At 39.5% G+C, this 24,215-nt stretch overlaps 1 protein-coding gene across 1 annotated transcript; it reads right to left on the minus strand.

Annotated features, from left to right (window-relative positions):
- Positions 1–3,307: 3,307 nt before the first annotated feature.
- On the minus strand, positions 3,308–20,123 carry tmem60 (transmembrane protein 60). Its single transcript, XM_028811778.2, has 2 exons — positions 19,982–20,123; positions 3,308–4,249 (listed from the first exon to the last, which is right to left on the minus strand). Exon 2 carries the CDS (start codon positions 4,202–4,204, stop codon positions 3,800–3,802), a length of 405 nt encoding a protein of 134 aa, XP_028667611.1. The 5' UTR covers positions 4,205–4,249; positions 19,982–20,123; the 3' UTR covers positions 3,308–3,799.
- Positions 20,124–24,215: the final 4,092 nt, after the last annotated feature.

Here is a 24,215-nt window from a genome sequence, read left to right on the forward strand (position 1 = left end):
ATTCCAGCCATAATAATAATAATAGATTTTATTTATATAGCGCCTTCACCATGCTCAAAGTACTTAAGTCTCTTAGAAAGAACAACAGGGTATATGTAATATTGGATACAAATATTTTCTGTATAGAACACTAAAACAGATAAAATACAGGATATACAAAAAATTAAACAGAATAGAAGACAATAAACCAGAGTAAAATACTAAATTCAATACTAAAAGAAAAGCCTAGCAACTACCATCGTCCATGATGTAACACACACACACCCCTTATAATAAGCATCTGGACAGAGAGGCAAACTGAAAGAGGAGGCAAAATGTCAAGTAAGTTAAAAGCCTTCCTGATCAGACGAGTTCTGAGTTGTTTAGAAGAATGAATGGAGTCAGCTGAGTCTAATTAATTTCAGGATGTCATTCTAGAGTCTGGGTGCTTTGGAGCTGAAGGCCCTGTCACCCATAGAGTGCAGGTTAGTATGAGGCACAACAAGATTACCAGAATCATAGGACCTTAGTGGGCAAACAGGAACATAGTGACGGCGAAGGTCACTGATGTAGTTTGGTGTAAGGCCATTTAAAGCTTTGTAGGTTAATAACAGAATTTTATATTCAATCTTGTAAGACACAGTGAGCCAGTGGAGGTGAAGCAGGATGGGTGTAATGTGCTTACTGATGCTGGTTTGTGTTAGGACTCTTACAACAGAGTTTTGAATCAGCTGGAGCTGTGATATAGGATTTGAAGCAGCACATGCCAGCAGGTAGTTATAATCAATGCGGGATGTGATAAAAGCATGAACAAGTTTCTCAGCATTAGCAAAGGAGAGGAATGAGTGAACATGAGATATGTTACAGAGGTGGAAGTTAGTTTGACATCAAGATTCCTTGCATCAGAAGAAGGTCTGATGAGATCCAAGATAGCCAAGGACAGAACCGTGACGAGCATCTTGTGTGTGACTGGTACTGAGCTGCATCTGCTGTTTCCAAGACTAACAAACTCTTGCCTGCCAGTCAGATAGGACTCAAACCACTGGAGGGCAGTGCCAGAGATACCCAGCATGTTCTCCATTCTGGACAGTAGAATGTCATGTCTGATAGTGACAAATGCTTCACTAAGATCTAACAGAATTAATATGCTGGTTAATCCAGAGTCTGCTGCCATAAGAAAATCAGGTTTGCCGAAGCAGAGCAGTTTCACAGCTGTGCTGCGCCCTGAAACCAGACTGAATCCAACTCTGGTAAGGGGTAACCTCAGTGATATGCAGGTGGATGAGTCTATGGTGTCCTGGATAATGAACTATCTGTTGGGCAGACTGCAGTTTGTGAGACTCAAGGACTGTGTTTCTGATCCAATGTTGCTCACATCTGTAACATGACCGTCCTGTCTCCTTTTCTCTTCACTCTGTATGCCACAGACTATAAGTTATGTTAGGTGCAGAAATTCAGATAATTCTGCACTCATGGAAAGTACTGAGGAGGGGGGATGAGACAGAGTATAAAAGTCAGGTGGAGAACTTTGTTGGTTCAAAGAGATTTGTTTGCATCTTACCATCAGCAAAACCAAGGAACTGGTTATTGACTTTTCCTGCACCAGATAGCTTCTAAGTCTGGTCCCTATTCAGGGAGTGGATGCAGAGGTGGGCCACACGAATGACAAGTTGGACTGGTCATGGAACACAGGAACAATATAAGAAAGGGCAGAGCAGGCTCTTTTTCCTTAGGAGTTTGCCTTCCTTTAATGTGGGAAATGACATCCTTCACATCTTCTATAACTCTGTGATGGCCAGTGCAATCTACACTGTGATGTGCTGGGCTGGTAACATCACTGCAAGAGAGGCCCACCAAATCAACAGGCATTCTGGACTCCCCAGAGGTTGTAGTGAAGGAGAGAATTAAAGCAAAACTGAGTGCCATTATGAACAATGCTGTACATCCTCTCACTGACCCACTAACACCAAATTATTTAGCAGTTGTGTGTTAAGAAACGCTGCTGGGAATCCTTTATACCAACAGCAATACACCTGCATAATGCCTCAATGTGACTTGGAGAGCCAAGTCAGAAGTTTTCTTCCTTTTCTGTCATTGTGTATATTTACTTACTTATCTACTTAATAATGTATTTATTTAAAGAGCTTCAGTAAACAACAAAACAAATGTACTTCCTTCATTCTATCTATCTATCTATCTAGGTTTTGAAACAAAGGCTTTTATTCAGATAAAGAAGTTTTTTTTTTTTGCTTTCTGTCCTCTCCCACCATAACTTATCAACAGTGGAGGACCGAAAGCTTTAGATTGATATTTTTGATTAATCTGCAGTTTTCAACGGCTCTCTGTGTTTTAGGGTCCCATTGATACCAAAAACACTGATATCTTGATGATGGGGGTGTGTGTCACAATTTCTTGAGGACAGTCTAGAGCTAAAATGGCTAGACAGAACAGTACCCAATTCGAAACTTAAGCCTGTTGTGAGATGATGATGTGCTAATTAGTTTTTGAGATAAATCCTGCAAGAGAAAGAGGCACTCTAGAGGAACCCTCAAATACTGCAATCATATAATTAATTATGACTTCTTCTCATCATTTATTGTAATGACCTATTTAACAATCAGACAGATCGGCATCAGAGCAATAAATAATTACTGAAATGTTATAGAATAGTTTGGGTAACTTGATTCCTAGGGCACAACTGACACTTATGTCCAAAATTTTTTTAATTTGGAATTTTGTACTCACTACTCTTTGACCATTGTAGCTCCTACATTAAAATAAAGGAGTAGTAGCCATTTGTGGGGTGGGGGGATATATAATTTTGGACACTGCAGCCCTGACCACAACCCACCCCGATTGGTTCTACAAGAAAAACATTATTTTGACAAGCTAATACCAGTTCCTAGTGGTAAGATCAATTAATAGCATAGTTTTACAGTCAGTTATGAAATTACACAAACTTTATACAATAGAAAAACCAGCAGTCAAAGACGCAGAGACACGTGTAATTTCATGTTAGACCTCCTGTCACATTTGCCACTAGCTATCACTTGTTGCGAGCTGGCTGACTCTGTGTGAATCTGGTAGAATAACACTGTCCGCGAGAGTCACATAGTAGATTGTACATCACCCTCTTATTTTAAGGGTGACCCACTTTACCTGCTTAGAAATATAAAGACATATTGACAGCAAGAAAGTTTCTAAAATCATTCTGTTTTCTAGCTGCAAATTGCAAAGGGGTAACTGCTAATATTTAATTCCAATATGTTTTTAAAATTTTTTGCTTTGCAAGTGACTAACTTGACAAGGATACTCTTGCAGGACATCACAACATCAAAATTAAGTTTATTCTTAGAATACATAAAACATCTGTTAAATACAATTAACAACTGTTTGTGATGAAAATGGCATGAGTGAAGATAATTGTTACTTCCACCATATCTGAAGTGTGGCATGTTTCTAATACGATTTAATAAAGTGGTTCAAAGTTTTTAGCCACATGCTACAAACCAATTTTTACTACTGTCTAGTGGAGGTGTAAATTCTTCCTGGTCACACCACAGTATCATGGGGGCCATTGAAAACAAGGGTGTCGCCCAGGTAGGATAATTCACTTGTAACTCTCACTGCTCATTTGCACCTTCAGTTACTCCTTTCCAATCGCAGTCCTCCTTCTGCTGCACGCTTTGTTCACTGTTGCTTCATCCAGCTGTTTCAGATGCATCATATCTCCAGTTCTACTTTTAAAGGATTCTGAGAGCAAATTCCAGCAATTTGGTTGTGTGGAAACACAGTCATGTTTCAAGATGCTTAGCTAACTTCAGTCTCTCCTGTCATGAAATACTGTCCACCCCAGGTGCCCCAAGGCTCCTAAAAGAAGAGCCCAGAGTGGAACAAATACAAAAGCAAGTTTCATTTTAGGAAACTGTTCCAGTTTGGCACACAGAGCAAGGCAAAAGGCCAGTTTGAGAAGCATAGCCAGCAGGTACCAGACCTTCTTCTTCAGGTTTTGCAGTCCATTGCGGGGGTCATAGCCCGACTTGCAACGTCCAGCCATCTTCACAATCAGCATTACGAGCAAGATAGTGTCAAAGATCCAAACAGGGATAAAGATTAGAAACCAGCTCCAGTTGGCTTTTTCATCCAGTTTGAGAACTAGCATGATGAGGAAGAGTAACGTGAAAAGCCAAGTGAGCAGCACTCTCTGTGCCAGGGACATTCTCATTTATAACCCTTTAATGAGTCCCGCTTCACATACAAAAATAAGACACTAAAGGAAAGAAAAAAAAAAAACAGAATACATTAAGATAGTGTATAGCAGAAATTATAACATGTTAATGCATGAATCTTTTTGCTGTATTTATTCAAATCAAAAAAAAAAAAAACTTTCCTTAAAGGTTGGCACAGTGATAGCACTGCTGCCTTGCAGTAAGGAGACCTGGGTTCGCTTCCCGGGTCCTCCCTTTGTGGAGTTTGCATGTTCTCCCCATGTCGGGTGCTCCGGTTTCCTCCCACAGTCCAAAGACATGCAGGTTAGGTGCATTGGTGATCCTAAATTGTCCCTTGTGTGTGCCCTGTGGTGGGCTGGCGCCCTGCCTTGCGCCCTGTGTTGGCTGGGATTGGCTCCAGCAGACCCCCATGACCCTGTAGTTAGGATATAGCGAGTTAGACAATGACTGACTGACTGACTTTCCTTAAAGTAATAATGCAAATTCCTCCTGGAGACTGAATGTAGACATGTGCCTTTTCACACACATACACTCTCCCCAAGTGACATGTCGTCACCTACACCTTGCTTCTGAAGCATTTACACATTTACCAAAGAGGTTATGGGGTTTTGTGGCAAGAGAACTTCTTAACAAAATCCAATGCTGGTATGTCTTATGTCTTGTAATATTTCTTGGGACAGTGCCTGTGGCATTAGACTTTCCTTTACTGTTAGACCCTGAAGAGATCACTGAATGTGTCTGAGCTCCTGCCATATATGTCAAGAGTTATACTTTATCCTGCTCTTGTATGTTACTTTGTACATTTGGCTGATGTCTTTATCCAACAATAGTTAATAAGATTTTTTTATAAAGGCTTTTAGAAAATACATTTTCTGTTTTTGCACGGACAACTTCAGCATTATGTTTATAAAAAAACAAAACCTACCAACAGAAACCTGTTTAGTTACATAGCTTACTCAAAGACAACACAAAAGGAGAGGTGGAGGAGATATTCAAAGATTAATGGAAAGAAACCAAAGATGACATGACGTGAACTTTACCGTGATGAAAATTAGTGCAGACGTCTCTACAGGATGAGTTTCACACATTACAGTATTTAATGAGACCTGGTCACACGCCCACAACTCAGTGATGGCTACAGGAAGGCTGTCCATCTGAAGTACTTGCTGTGACTGCACATGTTTTTTACAGTTGTGTATGTTTCCCCTGAGAGTGATAATGAGTTTAGAAGCTCACTTTAACAACTAACTTTGCACTGTCTCCAGACACTTCATATTTTATTTGTAGGGACTGTAACCAGTGTTCATCACAGACATTTACATGAAATAACTAAAAATTTGAGGACCAAATCCCCACTAGGTTAAGTGTTTCCATCTCATTTTTTAAGAGAACACAGTTTTTAAGAGAGACTACTGATTAATATGTATTAAAAGAGTCAAGCGTGAGTGAATATTAAAGAACTGATGGACAGGGTGAGGAGCTGAATCTTATTCTGCAAAGATGCTAAAATCCTAGACAGATCTGACAACAGCCTAACAGCATACCATGGATTACTGCGGACTTCTGATTCTGCTAAACGCAAACAGTGAGTATAAGGCTCTAACTGAACAGAGTGAATTACAGAAAGAGAAGAGGTGACATGCAAAGCTGGGGAATAACAGAAGGACTGTGAGGGAACTGACAACTGGGGTTCCTTATGGAATGGTGGGATGAAAAGGATGGCTGCTATTCACCGTAAAAGCAGTAATCAAGTTGAGCTAGCTGGGGTTTATAAAATGCTTAAAAAATTATTTAATTCTACTGATGGTTTGATGGACATTTTATTTCACAGATAATATATCACAAGACTAGAGCTGGTGTCACCTTATCTTTCATCAAGACACAATCATGGGAGATGCAAATTTACCCAATCAAATGTTTGTTTTTTTCAGTTTTAATATAACTGAACATATTATCAGTATTCAATCATCATTTAAACAGTATCATTAGATAGACAATGTAATAATAAAAAAAAAAATCAGTGTTTACAATAATTTATTAAATGAAAAAGGGAACAGATATGTCATGTCTGGCACTAGAACAAGTAAGTACACTCTTCCCTTGGCTCTAATAGCTGGCATGGCCCCTTTTGACAGAGCCAACCTCAGTTAGCCATTTCCTATAATTGCCTCCCACTCCTCCATTCAGAATTCTTTCAGCTGTGCAATGTTTAAGGGATGTCTTGCATACACAGCCCATTTCAAATCCCCTACAGCATCTCCATGACATTCTAATCCAGGCTTTGACTTGGCCATTCTAGAACCTTCCATGTCTTTCTTTTCAGCCTTTCCTTGTTGGGTTTATTGGTATGCTTAAAAATTTGTTATGCCTGAAGCTCCACTTTTGGTTGAACTTCAATCTTCCAACAGACACATTTTTGTCAAACACCTTCTGGTACAATTAAGAATTTATACTTGATTCTGGGATGATGAGCTGCCCGGGAACTGAGGAAACAAAGCAGCCCCAAACTAGAACATTTCCACCACTATAGTTTACAGTTGGTATCAGGCTCTTCTGGTCAAATGTCGTCTTTGGTTTTTACGACACATAACTATCTTAACCTTGTCTGTCCAGAGCACACTCCTCTAGCAGTCCAGGTGTTAATGGGAAAACTTTACTCTTGCCCTGATACTCTTTCTGGACATTAAAGATTTCCTCCTGGCACAGCTTCCATGTAGATCTAATTTGTGCAGCCTCTTTCTAAGGGTAGATTCATGTACTTTGACATCATCTGTAACAAGAACTCATTGAAGGTCCAAGTGATCACTTTAATTATATTGCATTAAGCTCTTGGGCTGAACTTTCTTTGGTGGTCAGCCATGGCCAAGTTGGCAGTTGTTTGAAATCTCCTCCACTTGTAGATGATCTTCTAGACAGTGAAGTATTTGATTTCCAGTTGTTTTGGAGATGTTTTTAAATGCCTTCCCAGCCTCTTAGGCATCTAAAGGCCTCACAGAGTTCTTTTGATCTAGGCATGGTGATAACACAAACTTCAACAACAAAGAGCAAAACAAACTAAATATCTGAGGCTCAAATATGACAGGTTCCACCAAGATCCTCTCTTAATGATGCTGTAATCATTTGCACCGGATTCTGATTTGAAGCCTGTACTTACTTTTTCCACATGCAAAATTTGGGTTTATTAAATTATACAAGGGACAACAATATGTAAATGTGGCATGTTGTTGTTTATATCACATTTATCTATAGATACCTTTTAAATGAAGACCAAATCTTGACATGTCCACGTATGTTAACCCTTTGAACCTTGCCCTCCCAAGTGTTTTGGTACTATAACTCTAGCCTCCCTAGCAATTTTCTGCTATTTTAAAAAAAAACAAATTTTTTTGATTTATAAAAGTAATTTTTTTTCAATATACAGTAATCCCTCGCTATATCGCGCTTCGACTTTCGCGGCTTCACTCCATCGCGGATTTTAAATGTAAGCATATCTAAATATATATTGCTGATTTTTTGCTGGTTCGCGGATTTCTGCGGACAATGGGTCTTTTAATTTCTGGTACATGCTTCCTCAGTTGGTTTGCCCAGTTGATTTCATACAAGGGACGCTATTGGCAGATGGCTGAGAAGCTACCCAATCAGAGCACGTATTACGTATTAAATAAAACTCCTCAATGATATACAATATGCTTCCCACGCGGTGCTTCGCATACTTGAAAGCCCGAACAGCATGTATTGATTTTTGATTGTTTGTTTTTCTCTGTCTCTCTCTCTCTCTCTCTCTGACATTCTCTGCTCCTGACGGAGGAGGTGTGAGCAGAAGGGCTGTTCGCACACTGGCCTAGAGGATATGGACGCTCTTCTAAAAAATGCTGAAAGACTACCTTCACATTGCTCCCTTCCTTGCAGCTGCTTTGTCCGGTGGTGCTTCGCATACTTAAAAGCCAAACAGCCCTATTGATTTTTGATTGTTTGCTTTTCTCTCTCTCTCTGACATTCTCTGCTCCTGACGCGCACTCCTTTGAAGAGGAAGATATGTTTGCATTTTTTTAATTGTGAGACGGAACTGTCATCTGTCTTGTCATGGAGTACAGTTTAAACTTTTGACTAAAGGGTGTTATTTCATGTCTAGAGGGCTCTAATAATGTTACAAAACGTATTTAGAAGGCAGTAAACAGGTTTTCTTTGCTCTAACTGCGAAAATATTCAATTTATAAATAAAGAATCCTACTTCGCGGAAATTCATTTATCGCGATAAAAGTCTGGAACGGATTAACCGCAATAAACGAGGGTTTACTGTAATGATAATGTGATTACAAGCCTTACTGTTATAAGAACAGATTGATAGTATAGAACAAGATGTATCACTTTCCGTCACAGTTTTCATCATTTTCTACTGTTCATTGTAAGGACCTGCACTTTTGAGTGATCTGCTTCAAAACATTTGTTAGTGCCAGAGGCAATGCACACAAACACTGTCCATGATTTTCACTGACTTCCAGTCAATTGCCATGTACCTCCCCTTCCCCTACTGTATCTCTCTCTATAATGAAGGCCAGTCTAGCCAGCCAGATTATGAAGGCAGTGGTGTAATGGCTTTTCAAGAATATGCCTCTATGCCAGCAGACTGCAAGATTTAGAAAGCAGAGTAGGGTAACAGTAGCAGAGCATAATATACACATGCAGGCTGTTATTCAGGCCAGCACGGTTATGATGATCAATAGATAGGCCGATATACTGGCATTTCAGATATACCCGCTATGCTGCTGGTGCAAAAACTGGCCTGCCAGATTCTAAGGGTTAAAAAAAGAACAAAAATAACTGTGAAAAAGTTCCGTAACAAACTAAAGTCAAAAAAAGTTCTGCAGAATAGGTGGACAGCTGTGCCTGCAGCTCACTGTTTACCTGTGTGATACAAACAACTGCTTGTAGTTCCCAATGTTCTAAGTACATGTCACAGCCATATCACCTCATGGAGTTATCACCACATGGGGATACTCAACAACTGCTCAACAAAAATAGCAAGTCTCTGCTGAGGGATTAATTATCAATTAGTTGTGGCTTTTCCAACTCTATCAGGTATCATTATCAAAAACTACAATTTGAAGCACAGCAATAGTGCTTCATTGTCATTTTAAGTTTGAAAGCACTTTTGCAGATGTTTCCATTAACAGATATTTTCAATAAAAATTCCGATTTACATACATCAGATTACAAACTCTGGCAGGAACAGAAGTCATGTGTTACCCAAGGGCCTTCTGCATTTACTAAGCTCAGCTTAATCACCTAGTTTTATAGAACAGGATAGCGGTTCCTCACTTCTCTCTACAATTTCCACATCATTGAGTACCTTCATGGCAGCCCATGTTACTTTTGAGAGATTATCAACTTGTTTGAACCTGAAAACTTAAGAAAAGTGCAAATTTAGAGCTTTTGCAATTTCACTGTCACTGTTTATATACACTTTAGTTTGCCTGTACTGTTCCTAATATATCTCGCCTCCTTTTTAATGTTCTTTTTTTACTAAAATAATGAAAACATTTTGCCATCATCCTTCACCTTTCTGCAATATTTATCTCCAATTGCCTTTTAGCTTTCCTAACACACTTTTTAAATGCTATAAACTAGAACAGGTTTGAAGAGAAGAGAGCGGTAGCTCTGTGGCTAAAGGATCTGTGCTGGTAACTCGAAGGTTGCTGGTTCAAATCCCGGCAGTGAGAGAAGGAATGCTACTCCATTGGGCCCTTTAATCTGCAATTGTACAATTAGCTGACCCTGCGCTCTGCTCCCCCCCCCCCCAAAAAAAAAAAAAAAGTTGGGATGTGCAAAAAACAGAATTTCCACTAAGGGAGTAATACATTATACCAAAATTTAGCCCAACAAATTCACTAATCCTATTCAGGTAGTTTCTCCAAAATAATATTGGGTTGAGATTTGAAGGTCTCTAAAGTCCTGTCTACCGTGCAACTCTTTTTTGACTATAATGATCTGTGTGAAGAAACCTTTCCAACATTTGTACAATATTTACTCTTAATAAGTTTCCAACTGTGTCCCCATGTTGTTGTTGAAGAATTAATTTAAAAAGTAGTAGCTGGAATCCACTGCAGGCCAAAATTGCACACTGTAGTCCACATCAGGCCTCACTATTGCATTATATAGCTTAAACTAGCTGTCCCCTGCGGCTCTGCCCATGTAGTAGGGAAACAGGCAAAACTTAAATCAATAAAAAAAAAAAAAAATGTTTAAAAATGTAATCATTTGTATTGAGAAGAATTTATATTGATAGCTTTCATATCTGAGGGCCTCTTAATATACATCATTTTTGGTTTTGCTATCAGGGGTGAGAATGTAACTGTGATCTCTTTGCCAAAAATGTAAAATGTTGGCAAGGTATCTCTGGCCAAGCGGAAGGTAGGTATGATCCAACGTCAAACATTGCCACTGTATCTGATCGTGTTTAGCTCTGATGGGAGAGTGTCCCCGGTGTGGGAAGAAGAGCACGTGGCCGTGATATCTCTGCCAATGAGCAGATACCCTCTAAAACACACGTAGCTGAGATCTCTCTCTGAAAAACGTCAAATGTTACTCTTTTAACAGTCTCTAAATGATAATGTCTGCTGAACAAACAGGTATCGCTAGCTAAGCGAAGGCAAGGTACCTTCCAACACGTGGCAAGAGGTAGAGCGACTCAGAGGCTGGTGTGTGAGCGAGGATGGCCCCGCCCGGCTCCCTAATCCTGAGGTCCAGCCTCCCCCTCCCCTCGGCCCGCAGCATCTCTCTCGGATTTGTGCGAATAAATCAGTGCTGCAACTGAACTATAATACTTAGCGCAATGAGAGAAGTTGCAACCGGACTGTTCAAGCAAACTATAGAAAAAAATCCGTTAAGTAGTTCTCTCTTGAAAAGCGGACAGACATAAAGACAGACACTGGATTTTATATATAATCTTCTTGGGCTTGTAGGCTACCCATCCTGACATATATATAACCTAACATTATATTAGCCTTTTTGATTGGTTCTGTGCCGTCTGGATGTACGAGATAGTGACAAGTCCACTATGACTCCCAGGTCCTTTTCATGAAGCATACTTTCAAGTTGAACACCAGCTCCCAAACAACCTCCAAAAAATTGTGTATTCAACTTAACATTTTAATTTCTAACTGTACCACCTTAAATTTTACTTACATTAAAGTTCACCTGCCTGCTCTACCCTGGTTGCTGTCCCAGTCCCTTTTGATTCTTCTAGATTATCTGCCCTTCCTCTGAGCTTAGGATCACCAGTAAACTTTACCAACTAATTATTTTTATTCCATGTCAGATTATTTATATATGCTTCCAGGTAGCGCTGGGCAGTATACCGATTCATACCAAAAACCGTTTTTTATTTTGTTATGATATGGATTTTTCTTATACCGGAACACCGGTTTAAACAGCCTAAACAACATTTGGAATGTGGCACAGTGGGAAACTGTTTAAGGGGGGGACCTTTTTTTTACTGGTGCACCGCAAAATACGCATCCAACAGAGTACAGTACATGTGTTAGTGGAGGTATTGAGCAGTGAAAATGGACAGAGAACATTCTGAAACTGAAGCTGTAGCAGACGATAAAGTTGAACATGATGACACAGAAGAACTTTTGCCATAAAAAGGAGCCGTGTCTGTTGTCTGGAGATACTTTGGTTTTAAAAGGTCGGATGTGGACCATTATGTTCAAATGTGTGAATACTGTTTCTATACTACTGGATAATACTGCAAGCCAAGTTGTACTTGTTTTATTTATTTATTTATTTATTTCCCCCCCCCCCCCCAATACTGTGTAAAGTACCTGGTTACTGTGTAATAGTGTGCCGGTCCCCTACAGACTCCTTCTTCCCACATAGGAGTCTATTGAACCAACACCGTTGATAGTTATGACCGAGATGAGCGGAGAAATCTCATTGAAGCCAGGGGATGGTGGAAAGTGCTCAAGTGCTTTTGTTAAAAACAGTCAAAAGTAAAACCAAAAGTGTTTATTGTGCAGTGTTCAGAAAAAATACAGTACCCAAATAAATAGCAAATCCATAAAACCAGTGAAACGTGGGGATAAAATCCATAATAAATAAATCCGTTAAAATGTAGTCTCTCTCCTCGCCCGATCTCAGCACACCACCTTCTGTCTCCACGGCTCACCCTTCACTGGCGTTGCTGGCGGAGCCTTTGCAGCACCAACTGCTTTCTGCCAACCCCTGTTTTGGCTGCCGCCACACTGCACAGCCAGACCGTCCGAGGTCGGCACACCTCCTGTCTTCCTTCGCGCTCACTCAGTCGCTCCTCAGATCCATTGGGAGGTCTTACATTTCGCTCGCCCCACTCTACACGCTTAGTGGGGTGAACCAGCCCCTAGATCGCCTAAGTCTGTGCTCCCTCACGGAGCCCCAGCTCGTGCTGCTTTCACCTTCCTGGTGTCTGGATCGTCTCCCATGACTGCCTTTTCCCTTCTTTAACTTCCTTGTGTTCTATCTTTTCTTTTTTCCTACCCCCTACCCTGCCGGCCCATAAATATACGTCTCCGTGGGCGTAGCGCCTTATTCACATGCCGCAGTAAGCCGACGAAGCAATTAAAAACGATCGGGTGCGACTTGCCCCAATCACCTCATCAACTCCCCGCGGTCGTGCAGTCGCACCCACGGAGACGGACACGGCGAACTGGATTTAAAAACAGGCCTTTTTTTTTTTTTTGAAGCCGCGGACCCACTAAACCACAAATAGCATTATAAATGCAAGTTGCAGTTTTATTATTTATGTATATAGCTTTGCTTGAAGTAAGGTCCAAATTAATGCAATTTGCCTTAATGACGGTTCAGTTGGTAAAGATGTCATCACCAAGATGCACTTGTTTTATTTTATCTTATTTGGTGAATACTGTTTAATGTACCTGGGCTCAAAGTCTTTAAGTAATAGTATTATTACTGGAAGTTGCACTATTATTTATTTTATTGTTATTATTTATTAGTTTAAATATTATGCAGTTTAATGATGGTAAAGTTGTTTAAAAAGAATCGGTGGACAGAGATTGTTAACATTAACAGAAAGTGTAGTTGGTTTACAAAAAATATTTACCATTTATTCCTTTTCTAAGACATGTTCAGTGCAGTACAACTTTTGACAAGCACCTCTGGATATTTTACTAAGTCTAAATGCCTCTTTGGATGGTTGACAATTTCTTGTCAAAATTTTAGTTTAAGCTGTTTGCAAAATTTGTTCAATAAAAAGGTTCTATATTTTGACTGCAACTGTCATGCAATGTGATTGCTTCTCTTCATTAGTGCCCCCCTCATTGAAAACTATCACTTTATGGGGCCGTGCAAACCTGCATTAATACTTGTGTGCACATTAAAATGTTTTTTGTACTATGTACAATTCTCATGACAGTGGAATAGGTTATTCTTAGCCAGTCTACTGCAGTAATTGCAGTGGAAAATGTGGTTAACTCATGCATGGGAAAAAAATATGGTCGAAAACCGTGAAACGGTACAATTTTGAAAAATACCGTGATACAGAATTTTGATCATACCGCCCACCACTACTTCCAGGCCTTATAAGTTTCTCTATGTGCAGATATTTTCAAAAAGTAAATGTCAAGGATTTATTTATGCTATATACACATACACACACTTGCACTATATATCACTAATCTACTTAAGCATCAAGGAATAAATATTACCTGGTTCAGGTTATTTGCTAGATTTCAGACAATTTAGTCTAAGCAGCACTTCTCTACTATTTTCAAAACTCCAGGTACCTCCAAGGCTAAACCGCAGGATAATGCAAGTGCCTGAATATTTGCTATTATATTGTTGGGATGTTTTAGTTCTCCCTTACCATTCCTATGAAACTTCACCTCCTTCTTGAACATTATTTTAACACTAAAATTCTGAAAATATTTCTCTCCAAATGCCTTTCAGCTTTCCCAGTACCCTTTTTAACCATTGCTTTCATATTCCCTATGCTTAGCTTGAGTTATAAGGCTTTTACACCTTATATTGCAGTTTTTTTTCTTTGCAACTTCTTTTTCATTGTCTTTAATTTCTTACTACTTATAAATATTGATATAAACTTGTCCTGCATCATATACATATAAAACACTTTCAAACCCGTCCCACATCTCCTCAACCGTCTCCACACTTAAAAGCTTATCCCAGTTAATCTTACTCAGGTTTTTCCACATCAGAACATGAGAACAGGCCATTCAACCCAACAATCCTATCCACCTAATTCTTCAAAAATAATATCAAGTCTAGTTTTCAAAGTCACTGATTACTTCTAAAAACTCCTGCTCTTGTGCTCTGCTATTTGTAAGGTTATCCCAGTTAATATGTGGGTAGTTAAAGTTCCCCATGACTATAATATCCCCCTGTAAACTTGCCTTTTTAATATTACTAAAAAGATGTGTGCTGAAATTACTCACACTATCTGTATTAATCAGTATATAACACTCCTAAAACAAGACCTCCTTCCCTAATGCTTTCCAGACAAAGCCACATGGATAGGAGTCATCATCCAACTGAAGGGGACTTAAGTAAATTCTTTGTGTTTTCTGTTTGCCTGACCTTCCTAACAAATGTATATCCCTCTAGGTTATACTCATCCCCATTACTGATATTCAGCCAGGCTTCTGTTATTGCTGTAATATAATTATGCTCCGCTACTTACAACTCCAACTCAGTGGTTTTATTTTTTATACTTCTAGGGCAAGCTATTTTTAATGTGTTAGTCATTTTATTTTTGCATTTAAACATTGGGTTGCAATTTACATTACTGTGTATTTTTATTTCTACACTATTGTTTGTTTCCTTATGTACAGTTCTAAACCTGGTCTGTCTTAAACTTTCAAGTTTAAACATTCCTCAACTAACCTACTCATACACCTTCCCAAGGAGTCCCAATGCTCCATAAACCATGCACTAAGATTTCAGCCACACATTAAGCTTTCAGATCTCCTCCATCTTACCTGGACTGGCGCATGGCACAGGCAGATCTTTGGAGATGAATACCTTGTCAATTCTGCTTCTCAGCCTAGCACCTTACTCTTGAAATTCAGATCACAGAACTGACAGACCACCCATATGTATGTCATTTATTCCAACATCAACAATAACAACTGGAACCTCCCCCACTCTGGCCAAAAGCCTATCCTCCCTTCAACAGACATCTCCAACCTGTGCACCCGGAAGGTGACACACTATGCAAGACTCTCTGTCTCTGGAGCAAATCTGTGCTTCAACCCCCCTAATGACGGACTCCCCAACTATTGCTCGCTCTCTCTCTCTCTCTCTCTCTGGGAACTGGTTTTGTGGTGGCTTCTTGGGGCTCCTCGTGCCCATCTACCACCTCAGAATCTTTAGGGACATCATCCAACTCCAAAGGAGTCAAAACGGCTTGAAACTTCCAATTCTGGGATTGCTGCCCCCCGGATGGTGTACACCCTTTACCTTGCACCTTGCAACCGTGACCCACCTATCTCTACCTGTCTGGTCCAGAATCTCCTCCCATACTACTTTAGTGGTACACATTATGTCCCTAAAGGACAGCTGGGTCAGGTCCACCAATTCTATACTACAACGCAGTCAAGCCAACTCCTCCTGCAGTTCAGCAACCCTTAGCTTGAGGTGGTCGATCAGCTGGCATCTCCTGTAGATGTAGCCCTCACAGGTGACTGGCTCCTCCAAGCCATCCTCTACAAAGTCCAACATGCAACAGAATTTGCATTGCACTGGCCTCATTATTACTATTTGACTTTGGATTACTAAAACTATTAACTTTTTTATTATGTTACTAAAATTAAATGATTTAACTTAAATGCTAAAGCAATATATATATATATATATATATATATATATATATATATATATATATATATATATATATATTCATATATACCAAAGAAATTAAAGAACTGCCACAGTTATTTTACACCTTCTGGCCCCTCAAGCTCCTGTAATCTTCTCCCCCTTGACTGCCTGCTGTTTGTTCTTCTTTGAGGTTAACTTTACTTTTCTGTCTGTTCTCCAAACCTTTATTTTCCTCTTATTCCTTTTTAAGCTGTTGCCCTCATAACTGATCTATTTCCTGACCTCTAAAAACTGTTTAGTCTAGAAAAAATGCTTACCGAGTATGCACTGCTAGTTAATTTCTTACTGTCTTTTCTGCTTCTACAGTTGCTTGTGCCTGATCAGCATTTTAACACTTGCCGCTTGCCTACATACCACTGAGCCTTCCCCTTTACTGCTTTGAAATCAGCTGTAGCCTTTTTTTCCCCCAATAAGAACTCACTATTTCTGTTACTTATAACTATTCATTGCTATGACACCAGTTATGTACTTACAGAGATACTGGTGTCAGCTACTACTGCTTTTTGCCTTGCCTCGCAGAAGGCAGTTTGAATACAAGTAACAAGACCAACTACACATAACAAGTAGCAGGTAGCTCTTCCAAGTGTACACCCAAGCACCAAGCTGCTTTTGCTGCTGTGTGGGTAAAAAAAAGCGCAAAACAACTCCAAAAAGGCAAAAAAAGCTTTAAAAATTCTCATATGTTTCCTTAGCAGCAACCAAAACAAGCTGTTGCTCTTCTCTCATTTCCAATGATGGCATCAGCATGTCAGTACTTCTTCAAAGCACAACGTTCCAATCTAAATATCACTTGCAATTGCTAAGTCGCTTTTTTGACCAAACAAATATTTCGCCCAAGAATTTATAAAAGAAGAAACAAGTGGAATGTCTCATGCAGAAGCAAAAACAAACTGAGTTCATAGATTTTAAAATAAAAAATAAATAAATAAAAAAATAAAAAAATCAGATGTGCTTCAAGCGCGGATGGGATTTTATCAATTGCATTGAAATACATGAAAAATGTCATATATAAAACACTTATTTAGGTATACATCAGCAGTCACTTCAGAAACGAGAAGTACCCGAGGACTGGGAAGGACAAAATGGATCCTGGTAATTACACACTAACAAGTCTTACTTCTTCTACAAAATTATGGAAAGTATTACAAGAACTAAATCAGAAAATTACCAAAAAGAAAAAAAATATTTAAAATAGCAGCCAGTATAGATTTATGAGAGGAAGGTCCTGCCAAACCAATCTTTTAGATTTTTTTGAAGAAGCAACCAGAATAGTTGACAAAGCTTTCAATATAATTTACGTACAGTTTCAAAAAGCATTTTCATATTCTAAGCAATGCATAGAAGCTATTAAAAAGAAAGTAAAATGTTAGGTTATATAGTAAAAACTGTTGAATATAAATTTGAGGGACATTATGCTCAGACTATATAATACACTCCGTAAGACCTTGTCTGGAGTATTGTGTGCAGTTCTGATCACCACGGTACAAGAAAGACATAGCAGCACTTGAGGCTGTGTAGAGGAGAGCAGCCAAGTGCATCCCAGGACTTAAAGACCTGTCGTACTCCAACAGACTCAGAGGATTAAACCTGTTTAATCCAGTAGAGGAGACTGCATGGGGACCTAATCCAAGTATGTAAAATCCACGAAGGCACTGATAAAGTAGACCCAACAGCATTCTTTCAGCTTAAGGGTGAATCACATACGAGGAAGTGCATTTAAAACTGAAGACAGGAAGAACTTCTGAACGTAAAGAGTTGTGGGACCCCAGAAAAAAAACTACTGTGACATATAGTTAAAGCAGAAACCTTGACCACCTTTAAGATAAATCAGGAAGACATGTTGGGACATCTTAGCAGTTAGCTAAACAAATGGACTTAATGAACTGAATGGTCTCCACTTGTATGTCAAATTTCTTATGTTCTTAATATATAATCTACAAACCTTCCATTCCAAACTAGAATTCTAATCTTCTCACTTTCAAACAGCTGCATTCTCCTATTAAACCGGAAATGTGCTTACACTCCTTTTCACGTTGTGCAAAAGCGATATACGCTCACTCAGAAAATTATTAGGAACACCTGTATGCCTGTTTATCCATACAATTATCTAATTAGCCAATCATGTGCCAGCAGTGTAATGGAGATACAGATCAGAATCTTCAGTTAATGTTCACATCAAACACCAAATGGAAAAAATGTGATCTCTATGATTTTGACTGAGTGTTAGTACGAGACGGGTTGGCTTGAGCACTTCTGTAACTGCTGATCTCCTTGGATTTTTACACACAAAAATCTATAGAATGTATTAGAATGCTAAAAAAATAAAAACACCCTGTCCACAGCAGTTCTGCAAACAGAAAAGTATTGTTGACGAGAGGGGTCAAAGGAGAATGGCCAAGCTGGTTCAAGCTGACAAAAAAAAAAACTAAGGTAATGCAATAACTGCTATGTACCACAGTAGTGAGAAGTAAAACATCTCATGTACAACACATCCAACATTGAGGTGGATGGGTTGTAACAGCTGATGACCATTTCAGATTCCACTCCTGTTGGCGAAAAACAGAAACTTGAGCCTGAAGTGGGCATGGGCTCACCAAAACTGGACAGACGGAGCCTGGTCTGATGAATCTCAATTTCTGCTGAAGCACGCAGATTATAGGACAAGAATTTGGCGCCAACAGCCCAAATTCAAGCACCCAACAGGCCAGGCTTTTAGTGGTGGTGGTGGTGTAATAGTGTGGGGAATGTTTTCTTGAAGTACTTTGGGGCCATTAATACCAATTACTAATCTCTTGAAAGCCAAGGCTCATTTGAGTATTGTTGCTGACCGTGTGCATCCCTTCCAACATCTTGTGGAATCCATGCCATGGAGAACCAAGGCAGTTTTGAAAGCAAAAGGACACCCTACCCAGTATTAATAGAGTGGTCCCAATAATTTGCTCAGTGAGTGTATATTTATATTTTTGACATGTTATGAATCCTACTAACTTTTCAGGAGAAAACAGTTTAGTTTATTTGTTTGTAAAGTACATATAAAACAACCTACATTGTGCAACATATTAAAAAATGGTAGAAATTGCTACATTTTCAGACAAAATAAGGTTAAACCAAAGACATAAAACACAATAAAAACACTGGAGGAACCAATTCTTAATTCACTGCAAATGGGCCGAGGAACATCAAACACACTGGGACAAATTAGGGAGGCTAAATCGGGGCTTGGGAGAACAAGACCTTCCACCAAGAAATGAAGATACTAAAAATGTAAGAAAACTGGCTTCCCTGCGATCTGCAACAAATCCAAATGTAGTCCTTTTGAGGCTTATTTCAAGACGTTAAAGCCCACCCACGCAGAAACCTGGTCTGCATGATCACTAATCTGCTATTTTTCTTTTCTACACGTTGTGTCGATAGGTATCTATTGTATGCATAAACGTTGATATTTCCTTTAATTAAAATCTGCAAATGTGCACGAGTCTAGCTTCATTTTTTTCGGAATCGGTTGCAATAAAAACATTTGTTTTCTCTATTACAATCGTGTATAAAATTAATTGCGATTAAAAAGCTTACTCCATTATTACTGGTTTCAGTCCACAAGCCGGCATGGGGTACAAAGGGCCTAGAATGCCGGCAATTAAAAGCACTAAAACGCGCTGATGCACGAACAGAGAGGCGAGATTTGGGGATGTCCTCTCTGAGGTGCCACAATGCGCCACAGATCTGGAGCGTCACGGTTGGACACCAAACAAACTAAACCAATTCCACTGGCGGAATTAAAAAAAAATCTTAAAACTGGCATTTACTGTCAAGGCTGTAAATTAGGTTAACGGTTTAAAATTACTTTCAGAAACGTAATGATAAAAATTCGAAAAACCACATACCCGTGTAGTGTGTCTCGTTCGGGAGCTTGCTTAGCAGTTTTCTTTCCGCACTTATCAGATTAAAAAATTCCTACGGCATCACACATCACATTTTACTTATTTTTCTTCCTGTTATTGTAGGAGCCGACCATGACGATTCGCGAGGACCCTCCTTTCCTGCGTTGTGATTTGGCGACGGTCTTGCTGACGTCACGAGTACGCATTTCTAAGTGGCGCTGACAGCTGCCACTCGAACAGTCCGCGTGTCAAAATAACCTTCGAATTACCTTTTCCGGGAGTCAAAGGTCTATCAACCGTAAATCTTGTAGAACTGCGAATGAAGCCAGAGTTTGGGAGAACGTTATTCTGAGAGGGTAGCGGTTCATCGTCTCAGAAGCGTGCGGAAAGTACTGTAGCTCTGGTTGTATACTTCAAAACACGTTCTGAGGAGTACTGTTGACCGAGTCATTAAAGCACTGGGGGTTTAATGTTAACCAGCGAGTGTTCTTTAATGTGTTATCTTTCTGTTCACCAGAAAACTTCACGAAGGGGAGTTGTGGTAAAATGTGAGATAGATGAAATCCAGTAATTATTTTCTTAACCAGGGTTTCCAATTCCATAAAGGCGGATTTCCACCCTTGAAAACCCGAATCCCAGAACTCGAACAAAACTATTAAGAGATGGAAGCTAACACTGTCAGGAGCTGCCAACCCCTCAAGGTGGGCTTGAAATTTTCCAGTTCTCCTTTGCAGTGTTTCCTTGTGTGGTACTGAGAGGAGGCATAACGAATTCACATGAGATACCTCACAAAGCAGTTTTAGACATCTAAGCGCATTTCAGAATATTTTCAACAAATTATGGATTATCCTAAATTTTTATATATTACCAGATGTTATAATTTGATTTTAAAATGGCTCAGAAGCATTTTGTGATGTTTTGGAACCACTTCAGATTCATTTTAAGATCAAAGATGCCTTTCCTGATATCTGAAGGCAGGGTTATTTATTGGTGTCTGAATATTATTTTCAGATGTTTTACATTTGAAACATTTGTAAGTGAAATTATTATTGTGAATTTCCCCTTGGGGATTAATAAAGTATCTATTTATTAGGGTTTCCATGTATCTGAAAATGCACATATGGTTATATCTCAAATGTATGTTTAAAAATTGTAACAACCATGGTTGGGGTGTAGGATACAGAGGAATGGATTACTGGTGAGTGACCGTACTTCTGCCATGGTGCTCAGATTTTCTGCAGCGACACACATTCATGCTGCCCTGGGGACTCAAGGCGAGGGTCCATATCCAAGGCTCACCAGTGGCCACACATCCAGGCCTATGAGCTGGAGCAGCATGGTGACATGATCGAAGTGCTAAGTGCTGTGTCCCTATTAATGACCAGAGCCTACAATCTCTTAAAATACAAAGAAAGGACATTTTTCAGCAGGGCAGAACTTAGTTTTAGGTATCTTGAAATGCAGAGAGATCTTGAGAGACTGCTAAATGTGTTACAGATATCCTAAAATATAAAGGAACTTATTTTGAGATCGCTTGAAAATGAAAAAGCTAAGCGGCATTTTAAGGTGTCTAGAAGTCATTTGTAGATGTCTCTAATCTTTATTTTCTGCCTGTTATAATTTCAAGACAAAACCATTGAGTGAAACTATTGGTCCTGTGCCCACACAAATCAGGAAAAATGAGTCTGCGCATTCTTATGTTGTATTATTAGAAGTGAGGAAATCCTAAAAGCGTAATGGCTAATATTTTTGGAAATGGACATTTAATTGATTTTTGCTCATTTATCAAATGTTGGTAATGAAATGTCTCATAAAAGGACCATAGCGTGCTGTGGGGAGTTGTGCACCATTGGGATATGGCTACAATCCCTAGGACCTCTACTGTATACAAAAAGGGTGAACTCCCAAGGGAGCCAGGATCACGAAGGACCCCTCTCACTCTTTCTGCAGCTAGTTTGAATGGTTTGATCTGACAGGTGCCTGCGTTACCTCAAATCAAGAACAGAAAGACAGAGAAAGAGCTTCATTTCCCAGATGATAAAAATTGCAAATGTTCATCTTGTCAGGCATTTCTCAAAATTGTAAAAACAGCCGGTGTATTGAGCAGCTTTGGAATGTCTGGACTGCTGCTGATGATAAGACATTATGGCCTTTTCAGCGCAGTGTATTGCTACCATGACTCATCGACACAAGCAGAAAGTACGTTTTCAGGCTTTCTAGCAAAACAGGGCAAACAGTTTTATTCTCACATTTTTGTTTTTGTGTTTTGATGAGACATTATAGGTGTATTTAAAAAAAAAAATCATTCCATTCCTGTTCACTTTTGTCTATTTCCTGATATAAATATGAGAAATAGGATAAACTATTTTTTATTTGCCTCTTTATTTTGTGCAGTATTATTTTGGACATATTTGATCAACATGCACCATAGAAATTGTATTATTAATTTATAGCTGTCAGGGTAAGGACAGGTGAAGGAGTAAATGACATGAATGCACAATGTGCTTCTGCTGCGATTTCTTTTTATTCATTACTAAAATACTGACATTTTATAACAGTACTTGCATTCATGCTCAGTAATATGTCGAGTAATTACTTATATATAGTATATTTAAGGAAACTATTGCTCTTTAGTACAAAAGTGGCAAGTCATTCCAAAGTCTAGGAGCAAAAACTGAAAAAGCTCGGTCTCCCCTCGACTGCAGCCGAGATCTTGGAACTACAAGGAGCAGTCGTCCAGATCAGGCATGTCAAACTCACTACCATTGGTGGGCCGCTTCGACTGCCGTACGTGCGTCAGTGGGCCGCACTGTAACAAATACTATTATACAAAGTTACTGTAGCTTTCTTTCCAATACTGAAAACTTTAAAAAATGTAACACTTAAAGTTTAAAGAAAAGCAATTTATTTCCATACAACTCCGTACAACAGTGTAGAATTAGAGTCTTAGCCTCTTAGCTAGGTCCTTATATTATTATATTATATTCATTGCTTATATAGGAGCCTTACAGTGTGAGATTTATTTCTTTTGTCCCGACACTTGGCATCTCTTGTTAGTAACCAGTTCGTCAATATCAGGCTTGAAATCTTGTGCAGCTGCAACTTTTATGAGGGATGAAAGGTGCTCGACGGTAAGTCTTGAGCGATGTGGGGTTTTGGTAGCTTTCATTAATGAAAACAATTGCTCACAAAGGTAAGTGCTTCCGAACATTGACAGTACTCTCGATGCCAACTTACGGATCTGCACATACGAGGGTGACAGGTAAGCATACAAGCCTGGCACACCAACTTCATTGTACAGTATTTTGCCTTCAGAATAGAATCTGACTGCACTTCAATCAATTCCATTTGGATATTCTCAGGCGCATTCTCAACGTTGTAAGACTACGGTGACGTAAACAGCGCAAAGTCCTGTTCGTGTGAACTGAAATCACGAAAACGCTCACTGAATTCATTGCTCAGTAATTCAAGTTGGAAAACAAATCCTCCAAAAATCAAATTTTACTTTACTAAGTTTACTTCAAAGTTTATATTGTAAAATAAGCCGATATGCAAAAAGCCCCCTGACCTACAATAATTTTACAAACTCAAAATCACAAAAATATATTAATAAACGACTCACCAACTTCTCGCGTCCACTTCAGATCTTCAGCTGTAGTCTGCACTAACTGTTCGTTACAATACTAGCACAAAATTACATAAAACTAGAGCAAAAAAAAACGTGAAAATATGCAAGCTATTACTACTCGTGATGGTCAGTTCTGCCCAGTGGCCAGTCTCAGCAGCCCAGTTAGTAGTGTAGCCTTAGCAGGGGCGGCTCTAGGCTCGTGGCGGCCCTGGGCAGAGAAAGAATCGGTGGCCCCTTCGCCTGGCAATGTCAATACGGTATCTTATGCACGGCGGATGGCCACGTCTTTTGCAGACACTGCATAGCCGCCTCGTGCTCATGACACGCTTCTATATGCGCGTGTCCGTAACTTGAAAACCAAGTGACGTTTCCAATACCGTAATGCCATGGGAAAACACGCTTTTGTCAGACGGCAGAAGTAAGAAAAGTCAATAAGTAACGGCGAAGATGCAGAATGATTCAATCACAAATGATAGTAATCATTTTGTACAATTTCAGTGCTAACTAGGATCTGTCATATGGGCCGCACAGATTTCTGTTGCGGACCGCATGGGGCCCGGGGGCCGCGTGTTTGACATGCCTGGTCCAGATGACCTCAGTGCTCTTGGG

Source organism: Erpetoichthys calabaricus, chromosome 1 (genome assembly GCF_900747795.2).
Source record: "Erpetoichthys calabaricus chromosome 1, fErpCal1.3, whole genome shotgun sequence".
Taxonomy (NCBI): domain Eukaryota; kingdom Metazoa; phylum Chordata; class Cladistia; order Polypteriformes; family Polypteridae; genus Erpetoichthys; species Erpetoichthys calabaricus.

Bases quoted from the DNA above. Each gene is read 5' to 3' on its own strand.
- tmem60 (XM_028811778.2), bottom strand. From the start codon at position 4,204: ATGAGAATGTCCCTGGCACAGAGAGTGCTGCTCACTTGGCTTTTCACG.